Source organism: Lagopus leucura, unplaced genomic scaffold, assembly GCF_019238085.1.
Source record: "Lagopus leucura isolate 7727_CA_CO unplaced genomic scaffold, USGS_WTPT01 Super-Scaffold_100076, whole genome shotgun sequence".
NCBI lineage: Eukaryota > Metazoa > Chordata > Aves > Galliformes > Phasianidae > Lagopus > Lagopus leucura.
In genome coordinates, this window is record NW_024962316.1 from 798,691 (window position 1) to 816,908 (window position 18,218).

The 18,218-nt window shown below is 52.7% G+C and overlaps 1 protein-coding gene across 1 annotated transcript in view; it reads left to right on the forward strand.

Moving 5' to 3' along the window:
- The first annotated feature begins 1,316 nt into the window (after nucleotides 1-1,316).
- Nucleotides 1,317-18,218, forward strand: part of INSR (insulin receptor) — a 38,538-nt gene continuing 21,636 nt past the window's right edge. The window contains exons 1-2 of the mRNA XM_042887265.1: nucleotides 1,317-1,395; nucleotides 5,486-6,037. Coding sequence (XP_042743199.1) covers nucleotides 1,317-1,395; nucleotides 5,486-6,037 — 631 coding nt within the window. The remainder of the gene's footprint in view (nucleotides 1,396-5,485; nucleotides 6,038-18,218) is intronic.

Consider the following 18,218-nt stretch of genomic DNA (forward strand, 5'->3'; position numbering starts at 1 on the left):
TGACGTGTGGCTCTTTCTGCTTTGTGCAAAGGCTCTGATACGAGGCAGGCTGAGCTGCAAGCACAGAGCGCAGTTTTGCTGCCCCTTCCCATTCCTTCTGCCCTCACTTCCTGCAGTGTCCTGAAACGAGCGGATTCTGAGTCTCCCACACTCCTGTGGGTTGTAAATAGAATCTGAGCAAATGCCAGCGAGAGCAGAGCTGGGGGGAGCATTGATCCCACAGCAGCAGCTCTGACACACCTCCGTCCTGCTGCAATAAGCAGTGCTGCTCACACAGGGCCCTTCATCTCAACATTCCAGTGCTTTGCAAAGGGTAGAAGCGGCCATTGCTGCCCAGCGACCACAGCCGATCTTGTTTGCGCGCAGGTGACTTTGAATCAGGCCCCGTCCTCAACTGGGAAACATCACAGAGGGTCACAGCGAGCTCCCCCAGAACAGCTGTGGGTTCATTGGCCGCTCCTCCCGCCATTCACAACTATGGGACACCCCATGGCTCCCTTCGTACAGAGAAATGGCACAGATATTTACAATGGTGCAACCTCTCTTAATGCAGCTCAGTGCCTGCACGGCGCTGGGGCTGCCTGCTGCTCCATGGGGAGAGCTGTGCAGAGCTGATGGAGGGCAAAGATTTGGTAGAACCTCTTTACCGAGCGGGGCTGAATTAGAAATGTTTTATTCCCGCAGTTTACATAGCTCCACGTCTTGCAGAAACGGGACTGCAAACGCGTGATAAAATGACTGCAAATTGCCAGGAAACGTCTGGTAATGGCTTCATACAACGGCGCAGCGAGGACGATTAAAAGAGGGGGGAAAAGGGCTTCAAACGCCGCGTCCCTGTGTGGGAACTGGGCGGGCCGGGCTGCGCGCGGCTGCTCGGCGGCCAACAGAGCGGCACCGGGAGCGAACGGCACGGGGCCGCGCTCAGGGCCGCTCTCCGCTCCGCTCCGCTCCGCCCGCGGCCGCCCCCGCCCTCAGCGCAGCGCCCCGGCCCGGCAGGTGGAAGCCGCTGCCGCCGCCGCCGCGCTCCTCCCCCGTCCCGTCCCTCCCGGCTCCGCGCCGCCTCTTGCCGCCGCCCGCTCGCAGCTGACGGGGGCAGCCCCTTGTTTACTGGGCAGGAGGCGGCCGCCCGCCCGGCCTGCGCTGGAGGGGCCGAGAGCCGCGTCCCGAGCCGGGCCGGGCTCCGCAGAGGGGACCGCGGCCGTTCCGCGGGGCTCTTCCCGACGATGCGAAGCCGAAGCCGGGCCCGGCCCCCGCGCCCGCCCCGCGGCCTCTGATTCGCCCCCGCCGGGACGCGCCGAGCGGCTGCAGCGACGGCCATGGGAGCGAGAGCGGCGGCGGCGGTGGCGGCCGTGGCGGTGGCCGCGGTGTTGGCGGCCTGCGGCGGCCGCGCGGAGAGTGAGTGCGGGCGGGGAGCGGCGGGGCGGCGGGGAGCCGAGCTGCGGCCCCGCACCGCGAGGGGAGAGGCGGCCCCGCAGCGCTACCCTTTGAACCTCTGCGCGGCGGGGCAGGGCCGGGCCTCGCGGCGGGCGGCGCGGCCTCCAGCGCGGGGCGGCGGGGCCCGGAGCGCTCCCGCGGGGGGCGGAGAAGGGGGGAGGCTCGGGTGACCTTCATCGCTCGGTTCGGCGCTTTCGGCCCCGGGCGGCTGGGAGGCGCGACGGCCGCCGCTCCGCGGCTGTTCGGCCGCTCGTTCGGCGTCCCTCCGGGGCCGCGTTGTGCCGCTGCGCCGGGCGGACTCGCGGGGTCCGTTGGGGCCGAGTTGCGCCGCGCCGATCCGTCCGGGCCGGGCATCGAGCAGCGCCGTGTGCGGATCGCGGTTCGGCTCGGGCACGGGGCGAAGGAGCCGCGCGGTGGGACGGTTCGTGCCTTCGCGAGTTCCAAGAAGGTGAACGTGTTTATTGGGAGAGAAGCGGGCAGGTGCCGGGGCTGCCCCACGGCCCGCCCGTCGGCTTTCCCACCGCGAAAGGCAGCGGCGAGAGAACAGCTCCGAATCCACCCGCGATTGGGCATTTCTGAAACGTCGCCGGCGCTGCGAGAATAAAGCGCAGAGCGCGGCGCTCGATGGCAGCGCGGCTTCACCCCGCTGTGAGCTTCAGAGCCCCGTGCCGCCTCACGCCGAGGTTTGGCATTGAAGCCCTGAAGGAGGCCCTGGAGGTGCGCGGCTCCGGAGGGGCACAGCAGCGCAGCGACGGGCTGGTCGGTGAATAGCACTGATAACAAATACATGCACACACTGCTCCGGCCCGCCGATGTCAGATCTGAAAGCATTGTTGTTGCTGCTGCTGCACCGAAGCGCTGTTTATTTGCTTATTTAAAAGCTAATTCTGCTTTTTATTGCAAGTGTAAAAGGTGAGCAGTTCGGATGGTGTTTGCTGTGTTACTCCATGGTAGGAAAGGAAAATGTGCTGTACAATTGTGGATGGATAGCAGGAGCGACATAGGAGGTGCAGAAGCAAAACCTGGGCTGGAATGTGTATCGCTCACACAGCACAAACACTGCAGCAAACATCTCACAGCCTGCTGCCGTGCTGAGGTCCAGTTCAAGGGCCCCGCAGTGGCTCACACAGCACAGTTGGGTTGGGGGATGCAGCACAGAGGCTGTGTGAGCACAGCACACGTTGTTCCCGGAGCGGTGGAGCTCATGGAGGCTGCGTTCTGGGCAGTGTCTCACATTCAGCACTGTGTGCCCCGTGATAACGCTGCTCCCCAGTGACGGTATTGTCTGATCTTTGAGCCTCATGGCAGCATTTCTCATGCCCCGTACTTTTCTCTTCCCTCTGCTTGTTCAGATGACCGGAGAGCACTCCCTCCCCTTCTGAGTACGGCGTTGTGCTGCCCTGGGGATGCTCACCCATGTGTTCCCTGTGTTGGGTGCTGCCCCTGGGCTGTGGATCCATACCCCACATTGCTGAGTGCTTCTCAGAACTTGACATTGTTCATATGTAAATGATGGAGGTGGAAAACCAAAGTTTGAAAACGAATGTCTCACTTATAGATGTTTTTTGTTCATTGAGGCATAGATGCAGCCTGTCCTGGTGCTGGGCAGGATGCTTTCTGCTCCATCACTTATCCCAGGGATCACCCTGGGGCCCTTTTCCCATTTCCTAGTGCTGCAGCAGTGCATAGAGCTGCCGTGGTTTGGGCTCCATCAGCCAGCGCAGTTTTTCTTAGGCAGTTCATTTCTTGAAGCAGTTTCCCATTGGTCATCTGAAATGATTTGTGGGCTTCCCATGTCATCCTGGCAGACCCAGTCTGGTGCAGACCCAGAGCAGCAGCAGTGGCTCACGGAGGTCCCAGGGTTTGGCCTGCGTGCTTTTATCACATTGCAGCCTTCTTCACGGGGGGGTGTAGTGAAACTTGTCTGTGACAATTAATTGATTCGATTTTTTAAGTTACTTCGTTCTGAGTAACCAGAGACGGAGGAGCAGCTCCTCTCTGGCAGCAGGAGTGTTACTTTGCCTAAATCTGCTTCTCGTTGTCCTGGTAACAGTGAATGCTCGGCTGAGTGAGCAGCTGCACTGAGCTGCTGCAGAGTGGGATTCGGGCAGGGATGGGGCTGAGGGCCCTGCAGCAGAGAAGCAGATTTGGCTTCACGTGGTTATGGCTCCTTCTGCTGGGTCCTGGAGGTGTGAAAGAGGAGTTTGAGTGCTGTGGGTAATGCTTAGCACGTAAAAACTAACCTGAAATAGATAATGAAAAATACACCTTAAATGTGATTCTCTCTACAGGTGGAAAAATCTGGCTAGAGCATTTAAATCTTCATAGGTTGAGCATCCCAGCAGCTTTTATTCAGTTGTTTCTTTCAGAACAGACCTGGGATGTGCTCTGGGCGCCGCGGGGCCTCAGAGCAGCACTGAGCAGCACCCCTTGGCACTGCCATCAGCGCAGGGATCTGGTGAAGGAAGCCGGGCAGCAGCCCTGTGCCTTCCCTGCTCCCTGTCTGCTGTGGCTGGAAAGCAGCTTGTTCTCCTCGCGATCTCCTGTAGGTCTGTGAAGCTCTTCCACTTGGCACCAGCTGAGCTGTGATTACGTTCCTCTTCCTCCAGTGAATGTCAGGAGCTCGTTAGAGGCTGTGGCAAAGTCAATCACTTCTCAGCACAGGCAGATTGTTGGGTTTAGAATCAGAGAGAAATGTGCTGATTTTAATTGTTACTAAAAAAAACCCCAGCCTTGTTGCACTGATGAAATTTCTTCTAGATCTTTCCTTCCAACCCGAACCATTCTGCCGTTCCTGATGCTCTGTGCGCCTCAGCTTCTTCCAGAAAGCATTTCTGAGGCTGTGCTCAGTGTGCCAGCAGCCCCGTTGGGCAGTAAAATTGCTCTGAGTCCTATTGCAGCGCTGCCAGTTTTATTTTTTTTATTGCAGTTGAGCAAAGTTTTAAACAATCATTAAGACGTTTGCATAAAATGTATTTTTAACTCACGCAGCAGTGGCACCCGTGGGGGTTTGACATTTGGAGCTGCCCAACATCTGCACGCACCTTCATTTCATAAGGCTTGATTACTGCAGAGTGATTTCTCGAAGCTCAGTTTTACAGTCAGTGGTCTGTATATACAGTGAGCAAAAAAGGTAAATACTCTGCTCTGTTAACTCTCAAGGGAGGATGTGTGTGCGCAGGGCAGTCCCGGCTGCAGGCAAAGAGAGTCCCTGCAGGGGATGCAGTCTCTGTATTTGGCTTTTGCAGTGTCATGGTTGGGGCACCTCGCAGCCACAGCTCTGATCTCCCCACCTGTGCTCGGTGTCCCCTCTCCCCATCTCCGCTCCCTGGACGTTCAGGTTGCTGCCCCCCCTGCTCTGTTGCTTCCCATCTCCTGGGGCGGCTGCTCCAGCTGAGCAAGGCTGGGCAGGGCAGGGAGATCTGCAACCTTTAGAAAACAGTAACAAAGAAAGTCCCAGGGAAACACCTGATCTGAAAATAATGCCTTGGGCGGAGGCTGCCGGTGCAGTAAACCATTCCTGTCTGCTGGGCAGGAGTACAGCCTGCGTTCCTTCCCTCTATTTCCAGGCTTTTTCTTCTCTTCCGAGTGCTGCTGTGTTCTCCCCATTATTCCTTTCCTATCTTCCCCTCCCCGCCGCCATTCTCAGTGACCCCCCCAGCACCCATTGCACAATGCAGTGAGGTGGTTGTGTCGCTGGCAACTATCTAAAGAAAACAGACTGCGTTGCATGGACACCTCCATGTCGGTAAACGCTGAGTGACGTCCGCGGCCCGGCGCTGCCTTTCCAGTCGTGGTAGAGGTAAAATCCACAAACTCAAGATGGCAGAAAGTTATGAAATCCCCATTCAGTCGTGTTTTGTAATCGTATACCGGGGAGTGTTCCCAGCTCTGTTTCTTAAGGCTCCAAGCCTGCTTTGTGGCACAGGACCCGTCCGTGTAATCTGAATGCAGCTGTATGTTATGATACAGTTGGAAAAATGGGTGTATTTAGCAAGCTAACAGTCACCTTTAGAAGAACAAATAAACAGCATTGTTCTTTGCCTTCCAGTTTGCAGAAGCATGGACATCCGCAACAACCTGACCCGGCTGAGCTTGCTGGAGAACTGCACGGTGATTGAGGGCCACTTGCAAATACTGCTGATGTTTAAAACCAAGCCTGAAGATTTCCGCGAGCTCAGCTTCCCCAAACTGACTATGATTACAGACTACTTGCTTCTGTTCCGTGTATATGGCCTGGAGAGCTTAAAGGGGCTCTTCCCCAACCTCACGGTGATCCGAGGAACCCATCTGTTCTTCAACTATGCGCTGGTCATCTTTGAGATGGTTCACCTGAAGGAGATCGGCCTCTACAACCTGATGAACATCACGCGCGGCGCCGTGCGCATCGAGAAGAACAACGAGCTGTGCTACCTGTCCACCATCGACTGGTCGAGGATTTTGGACTCCGTCGAGGACAACTACATCATCGCCAACAAGGATGACAAGGAGGAGTGTGGAGATGTGTGTCCAGGAACCGTGAAAGGGAAAAGCAACTGCCCGCCCACCGTCATCAACGGCATCTTCATCGAGCGCTGCTGGACCCACGACCGCTGCCAGCGAGGTGGGTGAGCTGTCCATGCACCTGAATAATGCCCCCAAAGTGCCGTGTTTGGGTTCCCTGGAAAGTCAGCGCCTGCCCGGAGCTCCCAGCTGTGCTCTGTGGGTGCAGCTCTTGTCTGTGTAATAGTATTAGGAATTCTTCTGGGGCTTGGCTATGGGATTACAAGCCTGGGTTGATTGAAAGGCGGAAACGGAGCGGCAGGGAAAGGTCTTGTGGAATAAAGCTGACTTGGGAAGGATGCAGTAACGTTTTTACTGAAACCTTCCTGCCATAAAAAGGTGTGAGATGGGTGGGTGGGTGAGCAGTGTTTGCACACAGCAGGAAGCTGGGAGCTGGTCGGGCTGGGAGAAGGGGAGGGGAGGAAGGCCGGGTTTGGTGCCACGGAGATGCGCGCAGCTGCCGTCCCAGCCCCCAGACTCCAGATCTCAGTGTCCATAGGGTGGCTTTGAACTTCACACAGGTTTGTTTCTTCCAAACTTGAAGCTGACCTTAATTTTGGTTGTAATTATATGTTTGGTTTGATTTATGTTAAGCCCGTCCGACAAGAAGCAAAGTGAATTGAGTTAAAAGTGACACATTCAGAGCTGCCTGTCTCCTCAGCGGTGCTGCATCCAAATGAAGCAGTGTGTCCTGAGACGAAATTAGGAAACTTGCGGGCTGAGGAGAATTTCTTGCCAAGCTCTAAAGGGCAACTCTGAGCGCTGAGTGCCAGATTTCAGGCGGAATTCCTAGCAGTATGCATAAACTAATGAAATTAATGTGGTTTCCCCTCTGCTACTCCTCACCCCAAATTGTCTCGCTTCCTTTTAAAGAAAGTGGTTATTTTTTATTGCTGGAATGACAGGCTTTGAGCAGGATCATGTGAAAGTCAGTGTGCCTTTCTTTTCTGAAAGGAAACATAAGGTTGTAAAGCATTTTAGTTTGGAAGCTCTTCTGGTATACAGTCATTATCAGCAGTGCACCTCATTTGCTGTGCGTTCGTGGTCTGTTTTCTCCTGTTTCCCAGGGTTAGAGGTCGAACTGGAGCAGTTTTCTGTGACTAGAGCATTCATCACCCCTCATTCCTGTGAGTTTTGGGGCTGTGCTGCAGCAGACTGGAACGTATGGCTTTTCTCCTTTACGTGACTGTTTATTTCCATGAAACCAATAGGAATTTAACATTGCACCTCTGGGGCACAGCTCTCAGTTCCTGAGCCTCTCCCATGGGCGCAGCGCGGGTCCCGGCGGGCGGCAGGCATTGCTCACACTGCGCTACCAAAGGAAGCCAACCTGGTGCCTCCATATGGTTGGAATTTGAAATGGGAATTTGGGGAATTATTTCAGCAGTGCCAATCCTCCATTCGGTTTTCCGTGCTCCTTTTAGCAAAATTGGGGCAGCGATGCTGCGATGCCCTTTGGCTGTAATGGGCGGATGTTTCCAAAGACACCTGAATGAGTCTCATGTAGCTTTGTGGCGGATGCTGCTTCGTGCTCTCAGTGCAGCTGGTGCTCACAGGGAGATGGTGTCTGTCTGTGGCACCTGCCTTTGGCCTCACAAGTTGTTTTAACTGTTATGAGCGCTTTTTCAGACTTTGTTTTGACTTTTTTTTTAATTGCCTTTCGACTTCCTGCACTGACGCACTGTGCTGCGGTAGCTATGGTAGAGGCTGTGGTATTCATTAGAGAATCTGTTGGTGGAATTGCTGCATTCCCTGTTCTTTGCCAGCCTTAACGTATCCTTCATGCATGTAATTGCTTTGTCACAATTACTGTGAGCTCGTGGCAATACAACTCGGGCTTTCCTTTGCCTAAAGAGCTTTGCAGAGACTCTCAGGACTGAGGGCATCAATGGAATCGAATCTTCCCTCTGTGCTCAGGCAGCTTATCTGGGGATCTCAGCACCGAATGCTGCAGCCCCCAGCATCCCCTGGCCCTGCCCTCCCCTGCCCATCGTGTCCGTGTTCCTCTGCTGCTCCTTGTGCATCTTTGGCATTCCTTCCTTTCAGCCAATTCCCGTCTCCCATTTGACTCCAGCACCGACTGAGTCACAGCACGCAGTTCAGAGCTGCTCCTGCAGCCCTTGGAGTCGTGCTGTGCAGCCCAGCAGTGTTTCAGTTGGTGATAACACGCTGGAGGCAGCAGAGCAGAAGATCTCCTTGCGGATGTGGGAGCTCGGGTGGCGCGTGGAGGAACTGAAATAATGTGGGCAGCTGTGTGCTTTGGGATGGCCAACTGGTGGTACTGGGGAGTCTAGGAGGGGATGCCCAGCGCACGCAGAGAGCAGCCTGCAGGCGTGTTGCTCAGGATGTGTGACAGAATCGTCCTTTCCTTTTTTCTGCGTCGCTCGTGTTGGTGTGAAAAACGAACAGCAGTTCAGCTGAGGCCAACTCATGTTGTATTTTGGGTAGGAAGGGAGAGAAATATGCAGTCGGTTTGGAATTTGGGTCTAGCCTTGTGCTGCTTGTGGCAGCCAAGGGCTGTGCCTCTTCTGGAGGTTTTCTATCTTTTCAGCCCACGTTTTTATAAGCCTTTTTTATTTTTTAATGCATATGTATTTATTTTCATTGCTGTAGAAATTCAGTTCTTAGTTCAGCGCAGCGTCTTCACGCAGGGTGTCTCTGCTGAGGAATCCAGACAAGAAAAATGCTGGAAATGCCACGTCCCAGACCTCAGTTCAGATCTGCCAAACATGATTTTCATATTTTGCATTTTTTTTTCTTTCTTTTTTTTTTTCCAATGCAATAAAAAGTCTATATGTCTGTCACTGCTCTCAAGGAAGGAACAGTTCCCACTGAAATGGATTTCCTGCCAGTCTGCGCTCAGTCCTCTCTGTCCGTGTGTAATTTGAAGCAGTCTGATGTTCTCAGCAGTGCCTGGTTCGACCTTCTCCTCGTGTGCTGGGTCATCCAGAGGTGGAGGAAGGTGAGGGGAAGGAAGAGCGGAGTGGCCAAATGAAATTGACAGGGAAAGGATCTGTAACATCAGGCTGCCCTCAGTGAGCATCGCAGGGCCGCGCTGTGGGATGGGAGAACGCATCCAGAATACAGGGTGGGTTCCTCCTGGAGCAGATGGTGACGTCCAGGTTCTCCCATTCATCCTGAATGAAACCTCTATCGGTTTCTGCCATCTTTGTGACACTGGGACTTTGTGCTACCAGGAATTGGAGCGTGGGCCATTTGGGGTTTGTCTGTAGACTTTCACGTGATTAAAAATAAAACTCGTCTCTCTATCAATTAATGCAATCAGGAATTTGTTAACCTCATTAAAAGGCGGTGGAAGGTGCGTGAAAGCAGCTGAAGAAGGAGGTAGAATAGAGCAGGTAGAATTGAGGGTGTTTTGAAGTACTTGGACGTCATGGAGCTGCTAAAGAGAGGCACCGTATGAAAATAATGATGCTTGTCTGGATTTTTTAATGATGTGTAAGCAGGTCTGGAGACGAAGGGCGCAGCCAGATCTCCCTTTCATTTTCCTGTGACCTATCCAGGAAAAATAATGGGGCAGGTGAGGGGCAGGTAAGGATCTGAAGGGTTGCTTTAGCAGCCTGCTTTGTTTCCTGGTACAAACAGCACAACAAAGCGCTCCGAAAAACATTGCTCAGTCCAAAGTGTTTTTCAGCTGCTGAGAAACAAAACGGAGTGCTTTTCAAGGGACTGTGCCAAAAGGAATGCTGAAAATACGAACATCTTCAAGGCAGTTTTAAATAATAAAGTTCAGAGGTGTGTGTGGGAAACGTTTTGTGATGTTTACTTAGGTAGAAATATTACTTAGCAACAGTTTCCTGTAATTTTTATGTGCTGGGAATTTCTGTAGCCATAAGCTTTGCTTTATTACCTTTCTATGGGAAAGGGGTCTCAGAGCACCAAGCGGACTGAGCCAACCCCAAGGGCAAGATATTTTTAAAGCTTCACACACAAAGAAATGTTTCCAGTCGCTACCACACGAAGTGGAAGTGCTCCTTTATTTGCAGATCTGATAAGAACTGCCTTTTTTCTTCCCAGCTCTGACAAATGCCAGATGGAAGTTGACACCCGATAATCTCTCTGGGGCGTCAGTTCCCATCCTTGCCAGGCGACAGCATTAGGAAGTGTGTGTAGTGCTGGGGCTGCTGTAATGCCTCCGAACAGCCACAAGTCCCAGACTAATTCACTTGGGCTGGTGAAGAGCTCATAAGGCATTTATGGTGCTCGGTGGTGCAGCCCAGAACCGGGGGGCACAGCAACAAACCGAGCTGGGCTCCATGCAAGATGCCCGTGGTTGGGTTCCGTGGGGCAGAGGGGTTTTCTCTTAAGACTGGAGCAGTGTTGATCTGTGCTGGCTGAGCTGCCCATTACTTCTGTCCCCTCCACCGTTCTCCACTCATGGAGGTGTTTAACCCCTTGTGTGCCACTGCTGACGTGAGCAACGTTTGGGGTCGGGTCAGCTCTCAGTGGCTCAATGTCATTGTGATTTCCAGGGCTGGCGTGCCAAGAGTGCTCTGACAGAACACTTATTTTTCCCATTTGAAGTACGCTTCCAAGTTACTGTGTTTGCTTAAACCAGGGAACTTGCTTTAGCCCTCATTAGACAAAACGTGGAAGGCTGGCAGCACTTGGCGGGCAGGTTTGTTGGAAGTGCTGCTGTCTGGGCATGGCAGAAAAGAATGATAAAGAGCAAAAAACCTGAGCAACAGGTTAACCAGTGTTAGCATGGGTGCCCTGCAGATGGTTCACCCGTGTGTGGGGGTGAAGAGGATGGTTTCATTCAGAGGGGGTCCCCAGGGCTGAGGGCACTGGGTGAGGTGAGCTCTGGGTGTCCCATGTCTGCCTCCACTCAGCCCTCCTTGTGCAGGCGGAGCAGCAGTTCTTTATTTTAAATCTAAATCTTTCATTATGTGCTGAAAGGACGTCTTGTGGGAGGCACTGCAGCGCCGTGAGCCGGTTGGCTCCGTACAAAGGCGTGCATTCAGCGTGTGTGAGAAGAGCAACTGAAATCTGTCCCTTGGCAATGCTCTCTAAAGCATCTCTCTCTATCAGGAATTGTGTTTGACAGGGTTTGCCGCTGTAAATAAATCTTGTGTTAAGAAAACAACCAAATCATGCAAAAACACAGGCAGGCAGTGAGCAGTGCAGGGGCTGTTTGTGGCTGAAAGCCGTGGGTGTTGGGTCCTGCGGGCAGTGAGGGGTGCAGTGGGGGCTGCTGTGTCCTGCAGGGAGCTGTGATGATCCTTCTCTCGGCCCATGACAATGGCTGGGTATGAGTTCAGTGCTCGTGCTTCCCAATTGTATCCTATAATTGTGTGCGAGTTCCTATTGGAGGGATGTGAATGAACTTGCTGGGATGTTTATGCCTCTTAATTAGTGCTGGGCTTCCAGGAAAATAAGGCAATGTGAGTCTGCAGCCATCACGGGACAGCAGGGGCATCAGGGAGCCGAGCTCCTGTCAGCACCTGCATTCCTGAACTCCATCGGGTGTCCATGTTGTGTTACAGCAACACGTGGGCTTTGGTGCTTGACGAGCAATAAAGATGTTCATTAAAGTTGGAGGATCAGGGAAGCACTTCCTGCCTGTTCTGTAAAACACATCAGTCGCACTCTATGGGTAAAGAAAGCATGAAGGCAGGGATTGAATCAAGGCAGATCAGACTTACTTTCCCTAGTCTGCCGTCTCCTCGCAGTGCAGTGGCATTGGAACAAGGCTGCTGGCACTGCTGCTGTTGGTGCAGCCCCAGCGGGGCCGGGACCCCCCCGGGGAGCCCCAGTGTGTGGTGAGCCCATACCTGCTGGATCAGGGTCCCTCTGTCGTGCATCACTTTGTTCCTGGGGTACAACAGGTGAGCTGTGCTGTGAGGAGGAAGCAGCACAAAGCAAAAGCTGCCTGAGATGCCGTGGGTGAAGCTCTGGGGCTGCCCTGGGCTGGCGGATGGGCAGCGTGGTGTCCGGGGAGCCCCTCAGAGCTGCTCCCACTGAACACCGCTCACAGGAGCGGCTGCTCTGCACCGAGATCTGAAACCTCCCTGCTCTGCTTGAAAAAAGGGATCTTTGTCTCAGGAGGAACTGAGACGGCAGCGGGGGTTTTGTGTAGGACAGCCCCAGTCACCTTCTTGGAACACAAAGCTGGCCTGCGTGCCTTTTTTCGAGAGGACTCTTTCCACCGTGAGATTATTTCCCTATGTTTGTTCCCCTGCAGTAGCTACCTCATTTATGGACCAGCAGGTGACAAGGCTGACGCTTAGGATATTGGTTAAACCGGCTCTAAGTAGTCCTAGTAGCTCTGAAGTGGACGATGCTGATGGTGTTGGTGATAAGGCTCCCTCTGCCTCCACGGGCTGGAGCTTTTCAGGGCTCCCAGCGCTGCTGAGGGTGAGACTTGTGCTGCTTCCTTGCTATTGAACCGAGCGGCAGTCAGTCCCACTGTAGGAGCCAACCGTGTGGAAGGCACATGAAATACACCGAATTTCCAGGGTTCTGACAGCTGACCTTTGTCAGAAAGGAAGCGAGATTGGAGATCTTCACTGGGTTTAATGTAACGTCAGCAGGTTTGGTTTCCCTGTTGTTCGCCTCTTTGTTGGGGTGGCACAACTGGTTTGGGATTAAATTCCTTCCGATTACAGCTTTCTCTTGCATAATTTACAAGGAGAAATAGATTCGTAGTCTCTAAGGATGGCTTGTGCAATATAGCTGTTGTTTTTTTGTACCAATCTGTAGTCATTTGCTTTTCCTTCGGGTTGTATCTGTGTGACTTTTTGTCACTTTTATCATGTCTCCCTTTGGGGCTTTGATTAGAGAAGCAGAAGCACGTGCTGTACAGTTCACAAACTATAGGAATTCATCAGGTGGGTGAGTGCCTGTGCTGGGTGGTTGGTGTGGGCTGTTGTACGCTGAATTACTGGAAAATGGATTATTGGTGCACTAAGGATGACAAGGGCAAGTATAGTAAATCAAAATATATTTCATAGGGAGGTTTCAAGTGCTTGGCTCTGGGACTGCAAGCAAACAGTATCTATTTCAGTACTGCTAAGTAAATTCTTATACCTAGAAATAAACTGTGGAGGGCATGCTTGCAGCTCCAGGCAAAGAGAGAAGGGTGTGTAGACAAGTGGACATGAGCTGATGTGGCCAAAATGCCTTGAGTATGTGAAAGAATTATCTGGGTGCAGATAATCTATGCGTTTGATCCTGAGAAATGAGATCCTTTCCACAGTGCAGCTACAGCTTTGGGAAAATGCTGTAGGTTCAGAGCAAACCACCATTCTATGAGGCTGTGAGTCTGTAAAAACCTCTTACATTGTAGGAAACACGCTTGGGATGTAGGCACGTGGAAATAACCCTGCTGATGGGCACTGCTGGAGGCTTCCCTGCAGCCTCGGGACACGTGATGTCTCACCTTCAGTGCCCATCCAGCCCTCGGCTGCCAGGAGGAAAAGTGGGGGCTCTGGTTTTGAAGGTTTTGTTCCTTCTTCCTCTCTGGCTCCTTTGCAGCACCTTCATCCTCAAGCACCACTTCAGCCCCAATGTCTATGTTTACAATTCGTGAGTACACCGTGGAATCTGTCCAGATTAAAATCTTAACCTCTGTCTGACATTTCTGTGTAGATCATTAGTTATCAGCTTAATCTCCTTGTGGTTAATCTTACACTTCCGCCCGCTGCGTTCCCTTTCTGTTACAGACGGCTCCGCTCCCCTGTTTGCTCTGTGCTGTATGTCCTGTCCAGTGTAAATTGGCCCTTATTTTGTGTGCCCCGATGACATTTTGTGCATCTTTTCACAACCCACACCTACATGTAACCTTCCTTATCCCCGCAGGCTGAATGTGGCAACTTAGCTTTCATTCTTTAGTGTCTTGTTTACTCCAACATCCTTGAGAAAAGCCTCTTTATGCCCCTCTTATCTTTCCAGAAGGCAAAGGTTATAATTCTTCTGTGCTCACATCACTCCTTGTTTTCCAGACAAGGTCTAACGTAGAAGCAGTAGCTTGCATTAGACCTACGTTTGGGAAGTTGAGGTTTTTGGCTGTCACCGTATGTGGAAGCACGCCTGCTCATCTCTGTGCGGCTGTTTCTCTAAGATTTCAGCTTCTGTGCTCATCTCTTGGGGCTCATCATGGTTCAGCACTCAGCGCTGAGACACCACTGCTTCGTTGCGGTCACAGTGTGATGCCAACAGTGAAGAAGGGAATGGAAGCAGAGACCTTTGGCTGTGTTGGTGGTAGGGAACCTCACCTCACTCCTGCTGTGTTTGGGACAGCCATGGTGCCTCCCTCACTGTGGTGCTCCTGGGCTCTCGGCATGAGGAGAGGTTAAAGTAGAGGGGGATGTTTGCAAGATGCTGTGTGTCGGAAAAAGTAATGCGTGGTTAAACATTAACATGAAGCTCTCATGAGATTCCTGGCTGGCATGTCAACCACTGAGCGATAAAAGCTGATCCTTGGGTTGTAACGTGGGCTGAACTTTAAAGAACAACAGCAAGGTGTGAGTGAAAACATGGGCAAAGGTTTGCAGAAGAGTTTCCCCAAACCCTTTCAAAGATTCTGCTCTCGGTTTCCGTACAAATCCTCTGCTCTGTTGTGTTGGCCAAGGGCAGTACCAGCTGGCTGATGCCCAGGCTGCCATCACATTGTCTCCTTCCCAAAGGCTGTAGGTTGCTGTTGGGATTGGGGCTGGGAACCTCACAGCCCCCAGGTACTGGAGGACAGTGGTGTTCCTGATGTTGTTCAGCTCTAAGCCACCATCGGGGCCGAAGAGCAGCAATGGTTGTGTTGGTATCACTGCGCTTAGTGATAACTGGCTGGGGGCTCCAGGCTTTGCTTGGAGATGTAGTGTCAGTTTGGGGCTGAAAAAGCAAACCAGACAACAAAGATCCCTGCACAAAGCGTGCCTCTGACTGAACACGAAGCACAAGGAGCAAGCTCACTCTGTGCCAGAGAGCGGCACAGCAGTGGGGCTGTGGGCACTGTGAGAGGTATTCACTGATTCAACTCCGACTGTTGTCCCCATGTGCACTTTGTGACACTTGTTCTGCCCTTAACGGCTCTGCTGTTTTCAAATCAAACTCCGTGTTTGGCCGTTTTTATCTCGATTGCCAACTCAATTGCCACTTTAACCAGGTTCCAGGAGTTGTTTTTAGCTGCTCGGGGATTCTGCTCACCTGTTAGGTGCTGGAGGCATGAAAACAGAGCTGCGTTTTCATTTTATATTTCAGCTTTGTTTCCCAGGTCTCATCAGGGAGAACTGCTTTGCTCTGAGATCGTGGAGTCGTAAAGGTTGGAAAAGACCTCTAAACTCCCCAGGCACAACGTCCCCCTGCCCACTGACTGCATCCCTCACTGCCACATCTCCACAGTTCTGGGGCAGTGACCCCAGCATCTCGGGGAGGCCCAGGCTGCTCGCTGCCGTGCTGTGGGTGCTGGGGTGTCTTCACTCCATTTTCTGCACACCCACAGAGGGGCTTCTGCTTCCCCCTGTAAATAGCTGGGAAGGGAGGGGAGTGGGATGAGAACTTCAGGAGAGGGACACAGAAGGATCTGGGCACTGGGGCTGTGGTCAGTGTGGAGCCAGGCAGAGCTGCTCACCTTATCCTGTATTTATTGTTATATATATCAAAAGGTGTGCGTGTGCCCATTTAGAGACATGCATGAGTTTCTCGTGGTAAGTTTTCTGTATTCCTTGGCAAAAATTATCTATCAGTAAATTTTTCTATTTGGGAAAAACTCCAGGGGATTAAGAGTGGTTTCCTGCACAGTGCAAACAGCAGAAGGTCAGCGTGGAGGAGACAGGTCCTCGAAGGTCTGCCTTCATCTGCCCTGCTCCTGTATCAGCACCAAAGCTCAACCTGCTCCTGTCTCCATGCACCCAGTTCTTCCCACAGCCCCCATCCTCCGATATCAGCCCCAAACCCCTTTGTCTTTGCCAACCCGTGGTGGTGCTGGGATGTCCCACTGCCATTTGGGATGCAGCCCCGCAGGACTCATCGGTCCCTCTTGGAACATCTGGGCCATTCGCCATGGCTTCATCCGAGCGTGTCACTTATGAAAGGGGCTGGAGGCAACATAAGGCTTCCCTTATCCTTACTGATACATGAGATAAGAACTGTAATATTGTCCCAGAGAAATGTCAGTGGGAAACGTTTCCTTTACGTTCTGGTAACGGCGTGTTGTTTTTGGAAGCTGCTATCTGTGGGAAGGGAGGCACCTGCAGTTAATTTTATCTGTTCCTGTGTGAGGATGGAGCTCCCGGCGCTCCCAGCGCGCAGCTCCGAGGGCTCGGGGCGTGATGTGCTGCAATCTCTGCTTTATAAATAACACTTCAGTTGGAGTCTGGTTGCAAGGCCTTGAGTTCGCTTTGTGCAGTCGCTGCTGTGTCGGTGCGGGGCGATGGAGCCTTGGTGGGTTCCAGTTAACAGCTCACAAACAAATAGGTAATGGTGAGTTTAAAACAGAAAGTTGTTTCATGAAGAAAAATTACAATATAAGGCAGTCCCAAAGACCTCGGGGTGATGTGCTGAATTGGAAGGTCTTGACAGCTGGGTTGGGTTGACTTTGAGAAGCGATCGAGTTAAAAAACAAATTGATGTTCTATCTGATGTTCTTCATAGATAACTTTATAAGGAGAATCCGTTCAGGGTTTCAATGCAGTCAGGGCTGGGTGCCCACAGAATGCAGGGAGCTCAGGAGCAGACAGGAGCCGCTGTGCCTGGGTTGTGCTGTGTGAGTCCAGGGAGCAGCAGTGCAAACCCACCCAGCAGCCCGCAGGGAAAGCAGAGCTCACCCTGAGTGACTTTCGCTTTATTTTACTTTGAGCATTCTCTTGCTGGTGTTGTGTTAGCAGTGAGGTAGAAACAAGACCTAATGCAGGTGCTTTTAACCACACCTCGATGTTCAAATGGTGTTAATTAGCCAGACAGCCCCGTGCTGATTGACTCTCCTGCTCAGCACAGGTCCCCTGGCCACTTGTGCTGGTTGTGCTCACAGTTCCGTGTGTTCCTCTCCCACCTGAGGCCCAGAAGGGAGAGCCCTGCAGGTGGGAATTCCTTTGCATTGACTTGGCTGCCTCTGCCCCCCTTTGCTGGGCCTCAGCTGTGCACAGAAGTGCCCGCCTGGCTCTGCAGTCAGAAGGCTCTGCAGGATGCATTGCGTCCCAGGTCTGCAGAGTGCCCTCACTGCTGGTTAAACATTGATCCGCCCCGACCAACAGCTGGGGGCCTGCGCTCCCCCGGCCCAGCACGGATCTGCTGCCCTCCTCCTGGGCTGGGGGCTGTAAGGGTGTGTGGGAGCGAAGGGATGCTGGAGGGGTTTCTGTGAGGTTCTCAGGAGCTCAAAAATTGCGGTGCATCCCACTGTGTGTGCTTGGGTTTGAGAGTTTGTCGTCTGGTCGGGTCTGCAGTGCCGAGCTTTTGCACAGAACGTGTATGGAGCACCTAATGGAGGGAATAGGAGCTTTGGCTGCCTGGCTGTCTTCGGGCTGGATTTTACACATCAGAGCTCTTAGAGCAGGAAAGAGAAAAAAACATCCAGATCAACTGAAAAGTAGTTTAGCTGTACCTTCTAAAAGCCTTCAGAGTCAAGAGTTGGGCTGGTTTCTGCCCTGTGAATATGTGCAGCTGAGTTTGAAGATCTGTAAGTAAGCACAGCGCTTCGCAGATCGGTTTCCATTGCAAACAGAACTGCTGTGGCACGGGGCAGAGGAGGCGCTCAGTGCCACTCCGGGTTTTGCAGAGGAATTGCTCAGTCTGCTCCCTGCCCCCCTATCAGCCATGAGATTTCATCCTATGATCAGAGTGTTTGATAGATGTTTTGGATGAAATTCTGGAATTTTCTGTCTGCGGCCTCCTCTTGCCAATATCTCTAATAAACTGCAGCCGTGACATCTGTTGCCAGACAGAGCTCCGTCCACAGCCTCATCAAAAGTTAGGACCATTGTTTGGGAAGAAGCCTCTCATTTTGTATGGTCTGCTGTGAGGTACCGTCTGCAGGCTGCTTTCCTTGCCCACTACATTTCGATCCTTTGCCATTTCTAAGTGATGAGTTCACAAAATGAAACCAAGGGCCAGAGAAGGGTGAGAGCTTTGCATACACAGTGAATTTGGAATGCCCTCTGTGCTCCGTCTTAAGAGGCGGGCCTGGGGGATGCATGGCACAGTACCTGCGGTGGCTGGTGGAGGAGCAGCAGATGTTCGGGGTCAGACCGACCTTAGCATGGAGCTTCAGCTGCAGCCAGCTCCTATTTTTC